The sequence below is a fragment of the Scyliorhinus canicula genome, chromosome 2 (genome assembly GCF_902713615.1).
Source record: "Scyliorhinus canicula chromosome 2, sScyCan1.1, whole genome shotgun sequence".
Taxonomy (NCBI): domain Eukaryota; kingdom Metazoa; phylum Chordata; class Chondrichthyes; order Carcharhiniformes; family Scyliorhinidae; genus Scyliorhinus; species Scyliorhinus canicula.
Genome location: NC_052147.1, coordinates 248,549,098 through 248,569,191, shown reverse-complemented (window position 1 = coordinate 248,569,191; position 20,094 = coordinate 248,549,098). Strand labels below are relative to the sequence as shown.

Sequence of the window (20,094 nt, the reverse complement as noted above, 5' to 3'; positions counted from 1 at the left end):
GGAGCAGAAGGATGGGTAAGTAAATTTGCAGACGACACTAAAGTCGGTGGAGTTGTAGACAGTGCGGAAGGATGTTGCAGGTTACAGAGGGACATAGATAAGCTGCAGAGCTGGGCTGAGAGGTGGCAAATGGAGTTTAATGTGGAGAAGTGTGAGGTGATTCACTTTGGAAAGAATAACAGGAATGCGGAATATTTGGCTAATGGTAAAATTCTTGGTAGTGTGGATGAGCAGAGGGATCTCGGTGTCCAGGTACATAGATCCCTGAAAGTTGCCTCCCAGGTTGATAGGGTTGTGAAGAAGGCCTATGGTGTGCTGGCCTTTATTGGTAGAGGGATTGAGTTCCGGAGCCATGAGGTCATGTTGCAGTTGTACAAAACTCTAGTACGGCCACATTTGGAGTATTGTGTACAGTTCTGGTCGCCTCATTATAGGAAGGACGTGGAAGCTTTGGAACGGGTGCAGAGGAGATTTACCAGGATGTTGCCTGGTATGGAGGGAAAATCGTATGAGGAAAGGCTGATGGACTTGAGGTTGTTTTCGTTAGAGAGAAGAAGGTTAAGAGGTGACCTAATAGAGACATACAAAATGATCAGAGGGTTAGATAGGGTGGACAGCGAGAGCCTTCTCCCGCGGATGGAGTTGGCTATCACGAGGGGACATAGCCTTAAATTGAGGGGCAATAGATATAGGACAGAGGTCAGAGGTGGGTTTTTTACGCAAAGAGTGGTGAGGCCGTGGAATGCACTACCTGCAACAGTCGTGAACTCGCCAACATTGAGGGCATTTAAAAGTTTATTGGATAAGCATATGGATGATAAGGGCATAGTGTAGGTTAGATGGCCTTTAGTTTTTTTTTTCCATGTCGGTGCAACATTGAGGGCCGAAGGGCCTGTACTGCGCTGTATCGTTCTATGTTCTATGTTCTATGTTCTATGAGCTAAACCAGCCCCTAGTAATTTGGTTGACTCTAAAATCGCCCCTGAAATGGCTGGGCAAGCCACTCAGTTCAAGGCCAATAAGGGATGAGCAATAAATGCTGGCTTTGCTAACGGCACCCACATCCCATGAATAAAAAAAGTATTGTTTATTTTTCATTTTTAAGAAACACATGCCTCTCGAGCAAGCAGGAGTGATCCCGCGAACCACCTTTTTTGTGGATGTGATCCTCTTCTCTTGCACCCCCCCCCCCCCCCCCCCCCCCCCCTCCCCCCCCCCACCCAACCCTCTCAACATAGCCTGCTACAAGCCCCTTTCGCTGTGACTGGCTGAAAGTTGCTGCTGGTGAGATAGGGGGCTTAAATTAATGTCTGCCACCAGCAAAAACTGCTTGATGAGTTGCAAATAACCAGCGGCACCTCCTCCCAATTATCCCAGATGACCATAGGCTGCTTTCCCCTTTGATGGGGAGAGCTGACTGGTGGTGATTTCACCTGAGGATCACCACACCTCAGGTGAGGGGCAAAGTTGAGAAGGCGGGGCTTCATGAAGAACCTCAGCCGGTACGCCAGTTATCCAGATAAGCACGGAGTATCAATTTCCATTTATCTACAATTTTCTTTTCAGATATCTGCTCTGCAGCATCATAAACATCTGCATGCTAATTTATAGGTCACAAATTCCACTGTGATCATTATCACAAGTTTTGGTTACGAATGGATATTTTACAATTAGCTACTGTGAACTATACAATGCCAGCTTCTCTGAATGACCTTTAGTGTGTGTGTCTATTATAACTTTTGGCATTTTTACTCCATGCATCATAATTCACTCTGTCTACTTAACTAATAGGTAAGCAAATTCAGAGGGCATGTGGGAAGGATGAGTTTACATGCAGCAATGGGAAGTGTATTCCTGTGGAGCTACAGTGTGACATGTTCAATGACTGTGCTGACGGTGGTTCTGATGAACAAGCCTGTACTAGAAGTAAGTCCTGATTGAAATATTTTTTTGTGCAAGTATAATTCTTTGCAAATTGTTAATATAAAAGAAGAGAAATGTCACAGGTTTGTGATGTGGAAATGACTACAACCTTATCCAATGCTTTGTGGAGCTCAGTTGATCTCCTGCAGAGAAACCTTGAGAGTGTTATTGATGTTCTTGAGGTAGAATTACTTTGCCTGTCCTCTTTGGTGTTCTTTTCATTGTCGCTTGATAAAAATACATACATATTAATAATTCCATCAGGAAGTTTTATGAAAATTGTCCAACACAACAGATTTGGCACTGCTTGACTTCTGACAAGATTATAAATAGCAAACTTGTGAAATCTGATATATGGTCGGAATGCTAGTCCAACCCTTGTGTTCAAAGAAAGGCAATACAAACGACTGACAGATACTCACATACGTTTAAGTTGCCATTATACAAAGATTTCAACTCAGTTAATCAATTTAGTGTATAGTTTTAATTATAAAGGTCAGCAAGGTTTTTCTTCAGGCTATATCTAATTTAATTCCTTTGGTTTTAAGAGAACATACTTTGTTTTTTTCCGCTAGACTGTTTTACACAAGTATTTTGTGCACAATGTCATTTAATGACCATTTACGTTATTCACAATCTCAAATACATTACAAAGTTTCCTTTATTCTCATAACTTCAGGAATTCAACTTAATGATCTGGTCAGCATCTTGGAGCAGGCCAACAAAAGATATGAGATGAATTTGTTTTTAAGAATGGCGTGGATGAGAATTGATTCCACTTCTAAAGTAAAAAGATTTGTTTTTTCCAGTGAGAAACTTGTCTCTGTGGATTTAGAGAAATGCATTTTTCATCAATGTGTCTTTTGATCCTGATAATGAAATTGGCACGATTCAGCACAAGCACAGATATAATGGGCTTCATGGCCCATTCTGTGCCTACTGAGGACAGGGCAGTGCAAATTAATATATGTAGCTTCCAGTAAGTGTAAGTGAACTACATTGCAAACCTGACAGATAATCTTGACTTCATTTTTTCACAGCCAAAGTTCATATTTAGGTGAGTACTCGGCATTTAGGAGAATCCCGTTATCCTGCTAAAAGTATTATGCTTGTAGTAGTAGCCCCGGTCTCAATCCTTCACCTCAAAAAGGCGGCACATGGGATTAAGGATGTAATGTGAGCTGTGTTGCTAAAAAGATGCATGGGAGTTGAAGACATGTCCACAAGGAGCAGACTATGCATGGTGAGCGATGAACAGAAATGGGCCCTCTGCCAAAAAATTGAATTACGAAGCTGGTTTCGAGCAAAAAGCCATCTAATTTTCTAACGAGTCAAGTAACTCCTGCAGTGAGGGAATTCACTGTGAGTGAAAAACTTGTGTGAGAATGGAAGAAGGATTCTTCCCTGAAGAAAATGCCCAAGAACAAATGCAGCAGGAGAACAAGGAACAACCACATGCTGGCCTGATCTTGAGAAGCATGTATGGAAATGGTTTCTCGAAAGTGGTCAAAATGATTTTCATCATCACCAGAACACATATTCACACTTCAGTTGGCCAAAGTGGGCCCAAAAAGACTTCAGAGCAAAGCAAAAATAGAAGTGAAATACTGCAGATGCTGGAGATCTGAAATAAACACAGAACGTGTTGGAAAAACCCAGCAGCTTAACTTGAAATGCGATCTCTATTTGTCTCCCCACAGATGCTGCCACACCCGCTGAACTTTTCTTGCACTTTCTGTTCTTATTTCAGAGCAACAGCTAGTTGGGTGCAGCAACTTGATGGAATTAAATTGTCTAGTATTGTGGAGGAAGATCAAGATCACTCTGAGACTGAAAAGACCTTGGGGTGAATTCCCCCCCCCCCCCCCCCCCCCCCCCCCCAGTCCACGTGTTCCTCGGCGATGCGCTGTCACTGGCAGTGGGATTCCTAATGTGGCCACCCCATACCTCCAGGAAACCCACGGATGGTGTTACGTTGCAGGCGGAATGGAGAATCCTGCTGGTGGAGAATTCACCCCCTTGATGCCAAAATGACCAGTTTTCAGAGACTCATCACCAGGCAGCAACAATAAATATATGTTCTCATTCAGCCACACTGGCAACATGGATAATACACCTGTGAATTTTGATATGCACGGCAACCAAACTGTGACGTGGAAAGGTTCAAAAACAGTTCTAGTGCAAACCACATGACGGAAAAAGCCAAGGCGCATAGTGGTACCAGGCTGCATGGCCCAAGGAACAAAATTAAAGTCCATGGTAATTGCCAAATGAAAAAAAGGCCAAAATTGAGTTCACTGCAGAGTATTTGCACCTGCCTATGACAATTGTTGGATAGGTGAGGATGGAATGAAGTTGTAGATCAATAATGCGTGAAACAGCTGTTCCAGTTGCCGATGCAAATGCAGCTCATCAGTCTGGGACATGTTCATGGCCCATATAGCGGACCCTGTGGAGTATGAACATCCACAATGCAGTTATACCAGAAGTCTAACATCCTCAGTTCAACCTTTGCATGCATGCCTCAACAAGCCACTCAGGATCATGTTCATGATTAATGGAATAGGTGGATGATAGATAGAGAAAAAAATCTTCAGAAAGAATGGGAAGAGCTGCCCCACTTGGTGTTTTATGAGGCTTTGTCATGGGATGTTATTAGTAGGATCCAGGATAATGGGGGAGATTGAAGGGTGACGTTGGAGAGAGAGTGCTATTATGTGGAACTAGGATGATGAGGGAGTGATGGGTGACATAGGGATGCTCATAGGTGGTGGGAGGAGCTTGAAAGATGACATCCACCATGTTTTCAATGTGACTGTTAATCAGTAAGTGAAATCCTTCAAAGTGGGAAGAGGGTCTTTCGGGTGGGAGTGTTCAGTATTCAGTATGTTCAAGTTCAGTATAAGTGGTCAACTAAAGGAACATCCTATTAATTGTACCCACTGGATGTCGAGTATGTTCAGTTGTGATTTCTTCTCAATGGTGAAGCCCACATTTGTCAGGATCCCAGATGAAGTTACTACTGGACAAATCAGATCCCAGAGTGAATCCTGGCTGATAGATCCTAATTTTCTTTTAACCATGGATCAAATTTAGTGAACAAATTCACAGGATTCTGCTGATTAACTGTTAATACAGAGAATAATGGGCGGTATTCTCCGCTCCCGATAAAAATCGGGATGGCCGTCGTGAAATCGGCCGAGGTTCACGACGGCCTCGGGGCCCGCTCCCCGCACGTAATTCACGCCCGGGAGGCTGGGAGCTGCGCTTTTCTGATGTCATCCGCGCATGCGCGGGTTGCCGGTTCCAACCCGCGCATGCGCGGATGACATCTGTGCGCAGACAGCACGAACCCGCGCATGCGCGGTGCCGTCTTTCTCCACCGCCATCCGGCAAGACGTAGCGGCTTGATCTTGCCGGGCGTCGGAGGGGAAAGAGTGCGTCCGTTCTGGACGCTGGCCCGACAATCGGTGGGCACTGATCGCGGACCTGTCCCCTCCTGAGCACAGTCGCGGTGCTCCCATCCAAATCGGGCCCCTAGATGCTCCAAATGGGCATCTGCCGCCCGTTTCACGAATGCAGCGACCAGGTGTGGTTGCTGCCGTGGTGAAACGGGCGTGAAGGGCCGACCGCTCCGCCCATCGGGCTCGGAGAATTGCCGTTCGCCGTGAAAAACGGCAAGCGGCGATTTTTCCGAGCCAGGGGGTGGGGGTGGGGGGGAGAATCGCTGGGGGCGCAAGGGAGGCATAAAAAATGTCGGGAGGCCCTCCCACGATTCTCCCACGTCACGGGGGGAGCGGAGAATTCTGCCCAAAATCTTTATTAAACTAGAAAAATTAACTATATTCCACTAAACAAAAAGGTTGGAAGGATCACAATACATTCAAACATGTAACATTCCTTCACCCATCTTTACAGACACATACAAATTCAGGGAGATGAAACCATTTACTATATCCATCTTATACTCTAATATTCTGGGTAGTAATGCAGTACATGTGAATTAACAGATGACCTGTGATCATTCATCCTACTCCCCGAAATAAATAACAGAGGCGACCCAAGCAGATTCCACGGATTTTGCAACAATCCATCCAGATATTTGCCGCACCATGAGCCAACTGATCTCACTAAAACGGTGTATTTCTCAGGGGGGTTTCCAATCTCCACGTTCAAAGAACACACCTTGGAATTCTCTTTAAACATCACTCCCACTCGGACACCTTCAACAAGGATCCACCTTCAGGGCGTCAATCTCGCCTTCCGAAATTCCTTTCCTCTGCATCTTGGAGTACACTCAAGCTTCACTTTCCAAGCACAATTTCAGATCTTTGTCCATGCCAGGCAGACAAAACACCACTGCTCCAAAAAGCCCACAGAAAGGAGTCACCAGCCTCCGCTTGCTTTCTGGGCTTCTCTTCAGCCTATTTCACTTCAAATCTGCTCCCTACAGCTCTGTCTTTAATTTGGAGCCAATTTCTCTGCTGCCATCCTTTATAGTGGCTGAATGATGCCTGTCTTTGTCCCTGCCTGAAACATTCTTTTGGGACTTCTTTCTATCCCACTCTTGGTTTGGGGCCTTCTCCCTGTACCTCTCCACCACAACCTGCTCCTTTGGAAACCTTCCTTCTAATGAAACTCCTGTTCAGGTAATCAGATTTGCAGCGTTGTGCTGTTTCACTTCTTTGCTCCATTTCTTTTACACGGGCGCACATGGTTGGTTCACAGCTTGAAGAATATAAAAAACATGAACTGCACATGTGCGGCTATTTCCCAGCTGGCGCATGTGCAGGAGATCTGAGGCCTGCCAGTAACTGGGGCCTCCAACCCCGAGGTAAGTATTCGAGTTTCGTCATATACAATTTTTTTCCTGACTCATGGGAATGATGCCATTGAGATCCCTGCAAGGTCTGGAGCTGCTGTTTATTCTGTCCCATTTGCCACAGCTGTATTTAGAGACAGGGATGAAGGGAGGGAGGGAGGTGAATGCATCCAGGGGTACGGCTGGTCGAGGTCAGCGATCTCATGACTCTAAACCTCTATCCACTGAGGTAGATATTCTTGGTTGACAAGGGCTCAAGTGGTTAGTCTTTTCCTGGTAGGGCATTAGCCTATCTTGTCTCAAAAATAGTAGATTCAAGTGGAGTGGTGCCAGAGGTAGGCTTCTTCTTGCACATGGCTCTTACCACCCTGATTACAGAGCAATGTCTCCATATGCTTACATGTATGAATGGAGGGGACATCACTTGTCCTCCAGGATATTCTTTACCTGGAAGGGGTGGGGTGGGGTGATTGTTTGATAGAGACTAGATGAAGGCTCTGGTCTGCTGGCTTTGAGTTGGAGCAAATCTTGTAAAAAGCTTTACTTCTCACAACCACTGAGACAGTGATGATGCAGGCTACAAGCAACTTTACCTTGGAAGGAAAAACATCCAATAATGACAATTTAATTGCCCACAGATTACAGTGAGCAATTAAAGAAATCTCCAGATAAAGCTGCTATTATAAGATCTGGACATACCAGCAGATTACCTTTACGCCTTGCAGATTCATTGATTAATTAACCCCATACACTTATGTAATGGCAATCGAACATGAATGTGTATTGTAAATAGTTATACTTCTTTTGGAAGGGGGCAAATATCTTTAAAAAGAAAGGGGGATGGGGTTTGAGCATGACATCACCAGAAAGGAAGCGTGAGATATAATCCAGTTTTAGTGTCTTTTTTGCTTTCAGGAGAGCACACACAAGTCATCTCTGCTGCTGGTGTATTCAAGCTTTATACCCATGTATATCTGTTCCCATGTCTCAATAAATGAACTCACAACATGTTTATACAATCCATTTTGAGTGGTTAGTGCATTTTGATGTTTATTAAATCATGATAGCAATGACCCTGTATGAGTAATGCAGAGCTTCTGGCCTGTATCGAGTGAATGCTTGTCTGGTCGCCTTTTAAATATGGTGGCAGGACCTTTGATCCCATGAGGTGATCGGCCGGGGGGGGGGGGGGGGGGGGGGGGGGCAGGTGACTTCCTTCCCTCCTCGTTACGAGATTCGCTGGGTCCATTGTGGATGCATATTTTATAAACTGAACAGCAAAAGATCGCACGTTTCAGCTGTTCGGCTACCCAAAGGGAATCCTGTTGACTACCGCTAGCAGATAAGTCTCCAGAATGGCAAGTCATGCACGTTGTGTCAGATGGTTTTAAAACTTGTTGATTGTGATTAAAGCTATCCTCCATAGAATTCATTCATTCAATAAAATAAAATTTAATTCGAAATATTTGCGTTACATTTTTAATCACATTTCAAAATGGCGAACACCTGCATCCATCTGTTTACACTTTATACTCACTGAATTTTTTAGGGGCTGGTTTAGCTCACTGGGCTAAATCGCTGGCTTTTAAAAAGCAGACCAAGCAGGCCAGCAGCACGGTTCGATTCCCGTACCAGCCTCCCCAGACAGGTGCCGGAATGTGGCGACTAGGGGCTTCATTGAAGCCTACTCGTGACAATAAGCGATTTTCATTTTTTTCATATGTCAAGCCATATTTTTGGGAGGATTTTTCAAGGTTTCAAAGGTTGACTTATATGCCATGTTCTGCAATATCTGGCACAAAACCTGTTCATTCTTTCCACTGGCGGTGATTGATTTGCTGTGTACTTCCTTTTATTGTTTTCCATTTTTCTTTGTTATTTAGAGACTTCAACACTGTCCATCTGCATGTTTGATGTTGTTTAAATCTTTCTTTCTCAGATTATAATGAATTTAATTGTGATGAAGAAATAAATCCTTGTGGGATTGATGCCTACTGCAATAGGACAACAGTTTCACTTTTTTGCGAGTGTCGGTCTGGCTTTCAAAGAAACAAAGCCTCGAAGCAGTGTGAAGGTAATTATCTCGTTCTTTGTGATATCAGTTTTGACTCTGGAAGAATTTTTTCTTAAATTTAGGTCTCCTGTACATGCTGTTATGTGAAATCCTGAATGAATCCTTCAACTGTGGTGTTCTTGTAGTTGGTTATTTCAGGATGGTTGGCGTAGTGTTCACAAAGAAAACAGCTTTAATTTAAACAAAGCTATGAATTTATTAACACTACTAACTTGGATTCGGCACGTACTCCTTAAGAATACACAGTTGATCAATAACATCGAACTACACTCATCTACAGCTAATCTCACTACTGGTTTAAACTATGATCTACACTCACTTCCACTATCTGCTCTTCTGACCTTCACCAGCTAACTCCTGCATACACTCCTCCCCCAAGGTCTAGTACCACTGCCTTATATAGTTGCAACTGTAGTTCCCTCTAGTGGCAACTCTCGACACTACATTAATCCTTGCAATGCTGATAGTTATTATACATCAGCGTTTTGTTTTGCCTACGGTTCTGGCCTTTTTCAATTGTCAGCAAAGTATAGATTAAATGTTGAGGCCTAACATTCAATCCTGCCCGCCATGGGGATTGCCACGGGCGCGACAGAGAACCTGGCAGACAAGCAAAAGATCTGTTGACCCCGGGCGGGTATTTAGAGTCCCGCCAACGGCGCACCCCCCACCGTGGGGTTCCCGGCATCATGGGTGGATTTAATGGAAAATCCCATTGACAATAGCAGGACCAGAGGATCCCATCTGCCGGCCGGTGGTAGGCTGCCTCCCATTGCCGAGAAACATGCCGTGGGCAGGCCAAAGAATCTCGTTCCACATCTCAGTTGGTTTGAAAACTTCCTACACAAAGTAAGTTTGCATAGCTTTCATTGTCACACTTTACCCTCCCCCCAAAACACTGGAAGCAGTGACTAGAATGAGGTTGGAGTTTAGATATGTTACTGGTAAAGGGCAGAAGTAACCCTCCAGTGAATCAAAGCTTTGTACATCTTGGAAGAGTTTGTTGCAGAAACTGAATACAAAATGCTAATAAACCTTACCATGCCGACTAGTTTACCCAAAAAGCATTTCAAGAAAACTGAGGGTAAACATTTTACTTTGATTAAGCAATTCACCTTTTGAGCATTTTCACTGCGTCATGGACTTATACTGAGAAACTTATGAGAATGTAGACACTGTGAATTAATGATAGCGTGTCGCAATCAGAAACAAATGGACAAATGATAAGTAACACAAACATATTTCCTGTTCAATTTTGTCATGTCTAAATTAAATTAATTTATTTACAAAACCGGTAGAAGGTCCCAGCAGTTGCACTCCTTTGACAGACCTTTCAAGCCCATGAACACGACCATCTCGAAGCACACAGGCAGCAGACACATGGGCCATAAACTAGCGGATGCACCAGCCACGGGCGCCAATCCTGTACCATGAGGTCCTACAATCAGAATTTAGGGAGTTCGGAGATAAGTTTAAAAAGTAGGACCTCAAAGGTAGTAATCTCAGGATTGCTACCAGTGCCACGAAACAGTCAGAGTAGAAATTTAAGAATAGTCAGAATGAATACGTGGCTTGAGAGATGGTGTAGGAGGGAGGGGTTTAGATTTTCAGGACATTGGAACCAGTTCTGGGGGCTGTGGGACCATTAAAAATCGGATGGTCTACACCTGGGCAGGACTGGAACCAATGTCCTCGGGGGTGCTTTTGCTAACACTGTTGGGGAGGTTTTAAACTAATGTGGCAGGGGGATGGGAACCAGATTAGGAAGTTAGTGGTCAATAAAGAGGCAGCAACTAAAGCCAGTAAGGTACGAGACAATAAACTCAATGTGACTAAGGGGAAGAGTAGACAGGGAAGAGATGATGATCGCAAAGGGACAGGTGGTCTGAGGTGCATTTGTTTTAATGTGAGAAGTGTAGCAGGTAAGGCAGATGAATTTAGGGCTTGGATTAGTACCTGGGAATATGATGTTATTGATATTACTGAGACTTGGTTGAGGGATGGGCAAGACTGGCAAGTAAATATCCCAGGGTATAGATGCTTCAGGAGGGATAGAGAGGGAGGTAAAAGGGGTGAAGGAGTTGCATTACTGGTCAGAGATGATATCACAGCTGTGATTAAGGAGGGCACGATGGAGGATTCGAGCACTGAGGCAATATGGATAGAGCTAAGAAATAGGAAGGGTGCAGTAACATTGTTGTGACTTTACTACAGGCCTCCAAAAAGCGAGCGTGAAGTAGAGGTACAAATATGTAGACAGATTATAGAACAATGTAGGAGCAATAGGGTGGTGTGATGGGAGATTTTAACTTCCCCAACATTGAATGGGACTCGTGTAGTGTTGGAGGCGTAGATGGAGCAGAATTTGTAAGGAGCATCCAGGAGAATTTTTTCGAGCAGTTTGTAAATAGTCCAACTCGGGAAGGGGCCATACTGGACCTGGTATTGGGGAATGATCCCGGCCAGGTGGTTGACGTTTCAGTCGGCGATTACTTTGGGAATAGCGATCACAATTCCATAAATTTTAGAATACTCATGGACAAAGATGAGAGTGGTCCTAAAGGAAGAGTGCTAAATTGGGGAAAGGCCAACTATAACAAAATTCGGCAGGAGCTCGGGAATGTGGATTGGGAGCAGCTGTTTAACGGTAAATCCACATTTGAAATGTGGGAGACTTTTAAGGAAAGGTTGATTGGTGTGCAGGACAGACATGTTCCTGTGAAAATGAGAGATAGAAATGGCAAGATTAGGGAACCATGGATGACGGGTGGAATTGTGAGACTAGCTAAGATGAAAAAGGAAGCATACGAAAGATCGAGGTGACTCAAAACTGATGAAGCTTTGGAGGAATATCGGGAAAGTAGGACAAATCTCAAACGCGCAATAAAGTGGGCTAAAAGGGGTCATGAACTATCTTTGGCTAACAGGGTTAAGGAAAACCCCAAAGCCTTTTATTCGTATATAAGGAGCAAAAGGGTAACTAGAGAAAGGATTGGCCCACTCAAAGACAAAAGAGGGAATTTATGCGTGGAGTCAGAGGAAATGAGTGAGCTTCTTAATGAGTACTTTGCATCGGTATTCACCAAGGAGAGGGACATGATGGATGTTGAGGCTAGGCATGGATGTTTAAATACTCAAGGTTATGTCGGCATAAGGAAGGGGGAGGTTTTGGGTATTCTAAAAGGTGGCCAAGTCCCCAGGACCGGATGGGATCTATCCCAGGTTACTGAGGGAAGCGAGGGACGAAATAGTTGGGGCCTTAACAGATATCTTTGCAGCATCCTTGAGCACAGGTGAGGTCCCGGAGAACTGGAGAATTGCTAATGTTGTCCCTTTGTTTAAGAAGGGTAGCAGGGATAATCCAGGGAATTATAGACCTGTGAGCTTGACGTCAGTGGTAGGCAAACTGTTGGAGAAGATACTGAGGGATAGGATCTATTCACATTTGGAAGAAATAGACTTATCAGTGATAGGCAGCATGGTTTTGTGCAGGGAAGGTCATGTCTTACAAACCTAATAGAATTCTTTGAGGAAGTGACAAAGTTAATTGATGAGGGAAGGGCTGTAGATGTCATATACATGGACTTCAATAAAGCATTTGATAACGTTTCCCATGGCAGGTTGATGGAAAAAGTGAAGTTGTATGGAGTTCAGGGTGTACTAGCTAGATGGATAAGGAACTGGCTGGGCAACAGGGGACAGAGAGTAGTAGTGGAAGGGAGTGTCTCAAAATGGAGAAAGGTGACTAGTGGTGTTCCACAGGGATCCGTGCTCAGACCACTGTTGTTTGTGATATACATAAATGATCTGGGCAAAGGTATAAGTGGTCTGATGAGCAAGTTTGCAGATGATACTAAGATTGGTGGAGTTGCAGATAGCGAGGCGAACTGTCAGAGAATACAGCAAAATATAGATAGATTAGAGAGTTGGGCAGAGAAATGGCAGATGGAGTTCAATCCAGGCAAATGCGAGGTGATGCATTTTGGAAGATCTAACTCAAGAGCAGACTATAAGGTCAATGGAAGAGTCCTGGGGAAAATTGATGTGCAGAAAGATCTGGGAGTTCAGGTCCATTGTACCCTGAACGTGGCTGTGCAGGTCGATAGAGTGGTCAAGAAGGCATACAGCATGCTTGCCTTCATCGGACAGGGTATTGAGTGCAAGAGTCGACAGGTCATGTTACAGTTGTATCGGACTTTGGTTAGGCCACATTTGGAATACTACGTGCAGTTCTGGTCGCCACATTACCAGAAAGATGTGGATGCTTTGGAGAGGGTGCAGAGGAGGTTCACCAGGATGTTGCCTGGTATGGAGGGTGCTAGCTATGAAGAAAGCTTGAGTAGATTAGGATTGTTTTCATTGGAAAGACGGAGGTTGAGGGGAGACCTGATTGAGGTCTACAACATTATGAGAGGTATGGACAGGGTGGATACCAACAAGCTTTTTCCAAGAGTGGAGGTGTCAATTACAAAGGGTCACGATTTCAAGGTGAGAGGGGGAAAGTTTAAGGGAGATGTGCGTGGAAAGTTTTTTACGCAGAGGATGGTGGGTGCCTGGAATGCTTTGCCAGCGGAGGTGGTAGGGGCGGGTACGATAGCATCATTTAAGATGCATCTGGACAGATATATGAACAGGTGGGGAACTGAGAGAAGTAGACTTTGGAAAATAGGCGATAGGTTTAAATAAAGGATCTGGATCGGCGCAGGCTGGGAGGGTCGAAGGGCCTGTTCCTGTGCTGTAATTATCTTTGTTCTTTTTATCCATTAACTCTCGTGAGAGACCCAAAATGGGATTAGCGCCAGCGAGATTTCAGTTCGGGATTCCCCCACTCCCCAATCCGATGACGTGATCAGGTTCGTTCCCAGAAGGGCACGAGCCAGAGTAGCAATTTTAAAATAAATATCAATCTAATGATATCGTCCCACCCAGCCAGCATGACATCACATTGGCATGAATCACTGCAGGTTTTCAAAAACAAAATCCATGACCACACCGAGGGCAAACATGTAAGTATTGCTCCCGGGTGGTTTGGTACACGGTCGGGGAGGGCCCCGGCACTGTCCCCCGGCAGTGCCAAACTTTTGGGAAGCCCCATTGGGAGATTCCCATTATGTGTGGAGGAGGGTGGATGCAGGTCCCAATGCCTGTAAAGGGCAATGCCTGTTAGGAGAGTGCCCAGATCATTGTGTGGTGAGGTGCGGGTGGGGAGGGGGGGGGGGGGGGGGGGGGAGAGGGGGGGGGGGTCTGCGAGGAGTGGTGATGGTGGTGGTGGCAGGAGTGCCAGATATTCATGTGTTGGGGGTGGAGGATGTAGTGGCCAGATATTTATTTCAGGGGAGGGCGAGTGCCCAGATTCCTGCGTCAGGGTAGTAGGGGAGAGCCCAGGGGCTGGGTTCTCCGCTGTCGGGATTCTCTATAGCACTGACCCAAGCCCGGGGATTTCTTGACAGCGTGGGACAGCCCACAATGGGAAATCCCATTGGCCGGCTGGCAGGACGGTGAATCCCACCATCAGCGGGGGCGCGCCACACCAGAAAACTGGTGCGGCGGGACAGAGACTTCCGCCTCAGATATTTGTTTTGGGAGGGGGGATGAGTTCCCAGATTCTTGCGTGGGGGTGAGGTGGGAGGGAATTTATTTATATTGCAGATCTGGGCACCCATCAAAGATGGTGCTCCGATCTTTGTGGAGCCTGCCTTGCCAGCTCTGGAGAGATACAAACCGGTTTTCAGTCTAAACCTGACACTGCCAGATTACTGAAAATTCCACCCGTGGGACAACTCCACCTGGAAATTACACTCCAAGCCACCCACCTTCCTGATTTGGCAATATATTGAAATTCCTTCACTGTCGTTGGGTCGGAGTCCTGGAACCCCTCCCTCAGAGCACAGTGAACATACCTCCACCACATGGTCTGCATGTATGCAAGTATAAGAAGGCAGCTCACCACCACCTCCTGAAAAGAAATTAGGGATGGGCAATAAATGCTTGCATAGACAGCGATGTCCACATACCAAAAATGAATAAAATAAAAATGACCGAAGACATAATTCCAAAGCTATTGATGTATTTTTTGTGCATTCTTTAATACAAAATGATTTTTCACATTTACCAGCATCTGCTTCGATTCTTCACAGATATTAATGAGTGCCTTCAATTTGGAACTTGTTCACATTACTGCAATAACACGAAGGGTTCGTACATGTGTGCATGTGGAAAAAACTATAAAAAGACTTATAACCACAGCTGTAAAACAGAAGGTAATGATGCACAAAGATTGCACGCTAAATTAAAACTTACAGATAGTCATTGTTTTTGTTTTAAATGTGAATCTCATGTTGACTGTTTTATTATTGACTGGACAATTATGTATGCATTATTGTGAGGTTGTATAATCATTCATAATGCATTGAAACATTACGTTTAATGAACATTTGCATGCTTTATGTCAGAGATTTTTGATTTTCAAGGGAGTGGTGGGTTATTGAAGATAGGCAGGAAGGTTAAGTTAAGGCCACAGTCAGATCAGCAGGCATGTTTTTGAATGGTGGAGCAGGTCAACGTGGCCAAAGGGCCTACTTCACTACTTTTTCTTATGGTAGGTTTTGAACCATGTAATTGGTGTTCTGCAAGTTTGAATTTTATAAATTAATACACAATAAATGTATATTCTGAAGTTTTCTTTTTGCTCTTGGGATGTGGGAGATACTGACCCAATGATAATCATAACCATTGCAAGTTGACATGAGGACATGAAGAGCGTAAGACCAAATCGATACCAGATTGGATAGGGCTGCAGGCAGGTCTATTCTTTGAAGTGCATCAAATAACCAGTTTGATTTTTATCTTCTTTTTTTTCCTTATCAATTTAGTGTGGTAGTCACCACTGATGTATATACTGTGTATATATATATATATATATATATATGTGTGTGTGTTTTACGGTAAGGCCCCTGTACTACAGGTACGGGGGTAGATCCCTGCCTGCTGGCTCCGCCCAGTGGGCAGAGTATAAATATGTGTGCTCCCCGTACAGCAGCCATTTTGTCAGCTGCTGTAGGAGGCCACACATCTCAGTGTAATAAAGCCTCGATTACATTCTACTCTCGTCTTCTCGTAATTGATAGTGCATCATTTAGTATACCCAATTAAATTTTTCCAGTTAAGGGGCAATTTAGCGTGGCCAATCCATCTAACCTGCACATCTTTTGTGTTGTGGGGGCGAAACCCACGCAAACACGGAAAGAATGTTCAAACTCCACACGGATAATGACCCAGAGCCAGGATCGAACCTGGGACCTCAGCGCCGTGAGGCAGAAATGCTAACCACTGCGCCACCGTGCTGCCCTAGTTGGATTTTTATAACAGTCTATCAGCTTTCGTGGTCATTTTATCAGGCGCCTTTTTACAAATGACCAGATTTGGTGAATTCAGTTTCACTGGGTGTCCTGGTGCGATGTCCACAAGCCAATTTTTTTATCCAACCTGACACTGACTACCTATTCCCTGAGCCACAATTTCCTTAACCAACCTTGTTTATGTATTTATCAATTTTTTTAAACAATGACATATACAATATTCATTTTATTCTCTTCTTCAACGTTCTTTGCTATATCATCAAAAAGATTATTTGGATGAATCTGCTTTTTATAAATTCTTGCTGGCTCCCCTTAATCAACTCAAACTTCACCAAGTGACTATTCATCTTTTTCTTCAGTTTCTAAAACCTTGTCGAATACTGATGTTAAACTGACCAACCTGAGAAAGGGTGCAGAGCCCATTGCCAGGCTCAGGTGGATCATATCACTGGTATAGTTCTGACTGTGTCAGTCATCATTCGGTAAGAGTTGAGTCAGTCCAAGGGCTAGATTTGGAGAAACTGCAAAGTGGTCACAACATTCTCCTTAAAAACTTCTTCTGGACCTTTATTTGACTAAACATCCCGGTTGAGGAACGCTGAAATAGGACACCAAAGATGTGAATGCAGGCTGCAAACTGAGAAAGTAGCTAGATAGGTGGATGAAATTGATAGCAAATACGTGATGAGGGCAAGAGAAAAATGACTTCAGTCTTCACTATATTTATTTGAAGGACTCAATGACTCATTCAGAAAAGGGTGCTGAACCAGCAGGCTGACAGTATTTAGGCAAGTGGATGGATCAAGAGAAATGGTGGAGAGGTAGTTGGGTGTCATAAGTGTACACTTGTAACCTGACATCCGTGTTCACGGGCACCCTGACAACAGTGTACACGCGTAACCTTACATCAGTACACACGAGCAACCTGATATCAGGGTACCGGTGTAACCGGACATCAATGTGCATGTGTAACCTGACATTAGTGTACATGTATAAGCTGACCTCCGTGTGCATGTGTGACCTAATGTCAGTGTACATGTGCAACCTGACATCCGTGTAAGTGAGAAGTTGATGCCACAGTCAGATCAATGTTATTGATTGATGGGGAAGACTCGAGGGTCTAAATTTACCTACTTCTCCTGATTCTTACGTTTACTAATGATAGTTGTCAAGTGACAGCGTGGAAATGAGGAATTGTGGCCAGGCGTGGGTTTCCAACTAATTTTCATTGATTCTGCCTGAGTCTCCTCGCATACTAAAACTTCACTGCAGTCAGTCTGTTTTATTCTCACCTTATACCACATGATACTTCAGGTTTCCAACGCAGTTTGGGTCACCTCCTGCCAGTCAAGAATTTTTTCGTATTCAGTCAGATTAATCTACACCGTTAGTGAAACAGCGTCCCCCCCCACCCCCCCCCCCCCCTCCCCCATCTCCCCAAGGTGTTTTATAACTAAGCAGTGAAAGTGTGCAAAAACATTTTCCTCAGATTTTGTTTTCCCCTGGGTTGCTTCAACAGTGTCCAGGAGACTAATCTTCAATTCCGAGAGGCTCTCAGATGGTTGACAGCACAAATGACACCAGCAACAAATGTCTGTAACTAATACATTTAACTCACACATGTCACATCCCATCATAATTCAACTTTTGTTTGCTGTGACACCAATTATAAATAATGGACCTGACAATATATTCCTACCTTAATGATTGCGCACAAAAACCAATATACATTCTTTCAGTCCACAGGATTCTTTTTAGAATCCTAGTCTGCCGTAAAATTAAACATTATATCTTAATTAAAAATTAACAAGTGGCTGAAAACTGAGATGAAATGTAATGAATTGCAAATTTGCCAATATTATACAGTTGCCCGGGGGGAGAGAGAGGGATGGGGGGGGGGGGGGGGGGGAATGATAGAGGGGTGGTGGGGGGGGGGGGGGGGGGGGGAGAAGAGAGAGAGAGAGAGAGAGAGAGAGAGAGAGAGAGTAGCTGTGAAAAGGATTCAGAGTTGTTTCAGTGTGATTTGGACAAACAAAGTTGAATGAGTGGGCATATGCGTGGCAGAAACAGTATAATGTGGATATTGGTAGCAAAGACAGGAAGGCAGATTATTATCCGAATAGCTATAGAGCTATAGATTGTGAGAGGGGAATGTGCAATGTGAGGTGGGTGCTCCTGTACATCAGTAGCTGAAAGTAAGCGTGCACGTGCAGCTGGTGGTGAAGAAGGCCAATGGTATGTTAGCCTTCATAGCGAGAGGATTTGAGTACAGGAACAGGCATGTCTCCCTGCAATTATACTGGGCCTTGGTGAGATTGCACCTGCAATATTGCACGCACTTTGGTGTCCTTATCTGAGGGAGGATGTTCTTACTATGGAGGGAGTGAACCGAACGTTTACCACACGAATTCCTGGGATGACGTGACTGACGTATGATGAGAGATTGAGTCTCTTATAATTGTATTCGTTGGAGGTTAGAAGGTAGCCATGATATGGAGATGCTGGCGTTGGACTGGATGAGCACAGTAAGAAGTCTTACAGCACCAGGTTAAAGTCCAACAGGTTTTGTTTTGAATCACTACCTTTTGGAGCACTGCTCCTCATTCACCTGAGGTATGAGCAGTGCTCCGAAAGCTACTGATTCGAAACAAACCTGTTGGCCTTTAATCTGGTGTTGTAAGACTTCTTACTGGAGTTTAGAAAGATGAGAGGGGTTATCATAGAAAACTATAAAATTCTAACCGGACTAGGCAGGATAGTTGGAGGAAGGATGTTCCCGATGGCAGGGGAGCCCAGACCCAGGGGCCACAGTCTAAGGCTACAGTGGAAACAATTTAGGACTGAGAGAAGGAGAAGCTTCTTCACCAAAAGAAGGATGATCCTGTGGAGTCCTCTACCACATAAAGCAGCTGAGACCAAAACAATGTATCATGCTAAGAAGGAGTTAGATATAGCTCTTGGGGTTAAAGGGATCAAAGAACATGGGAAAGAGCGAGAACAGGTTACTGAGCCAAGTGATCAACTTTGATCATAAGGAATGGCGGAGAAGGCTTGAAGCGCTGAATCTTGCTCTTGCTTCTATTTTCTATGATGCTCTGCACTTTGGTAGGAAGAATAAATGAGCTGAATATTATTTAAATGGAGAAAGACTACAGGAAACTGCAGCAAAAAAGGATGTAGGTGTCCTCATGCAAGTTAAGCAGATAATAGGGAAGGCAAATGGAATGTTGGCCTTTATTTCAAAGGGCATTGAGCATAAAAATAGGAAAGTGTTGCTAAAACTGTACAAGGCACTAGTTAGGCCACACCTGGAATACTGTGAACAGATTTGGTCTTGTTATCGAAGGAAATCATACTGGCACTGGAGGCAGTCCAGAGAAGGCTCACTGGGTCAATCCCGAGTATGGAGGGATTTTCTTATGAGGGATGTTTGAGTAGGTTGTCTCTGTATTCATTGTAGTTTGGAAAAATGAGAAATGACGTTATTGAGAAATATCATATTCCCAGGGGGCTTGATATGGTACAATCTGAGACATTGTTTCCCCTTGAAGGGAGAACCGAGGACCAGAGGGTATAATCTCTGTGGTGGGGTAGCCCCTTTAAGGAGATGGCTTGACCACTCTTGTGACTGGCCTGGGGCCAATCGTGGAGAAGCGCGCTAACCCCGGCCAATAGCCCAGCAGCGTGGGGAGCTAGCAGTCCGGGCAGAGTGAATCCCAGAGTTGGGGAGTTAAAACCTGCATATAGTTCTTCTCATCCTGTATCATACTTGCCTTTTATCTTTTATAAGAAATCCCTTTTTAGTTTACAATAGCCTCAGAGTAAGGAGTCATTCATTTAAGATAGCAATGAAGAGGAATTTCTTCTCTCTGAGTACAGTGAATATGTGGGATTCTTTACCACAGAGAGCTGAGACT

General features: G+C 44.4%; 1 protein-coding gene across 1 annotated transcript in view; it reads left to right on the top strand.

The window, feature by feature from the left end:
• Positions 1-20,094, top strand: part of LOC119962094 (low-density lipoprotein receptor-related protein 1-like) — a 2,271,162-nt gene that overhangs the window by 2,143,688 nt on the left and 107,380 nt on the right. The window contains 3 exon segments of the mRNA XM_038789946.1: positions 1,792-1,926; positions 8,685-8,819; positions 14,957-15,079. Of these exon segments, the coding sequence (XP_038645874.1) occupies positions 1,792-1,926; positions 8,685-8,819; positions 14,957-15,079 (393 nt within the window).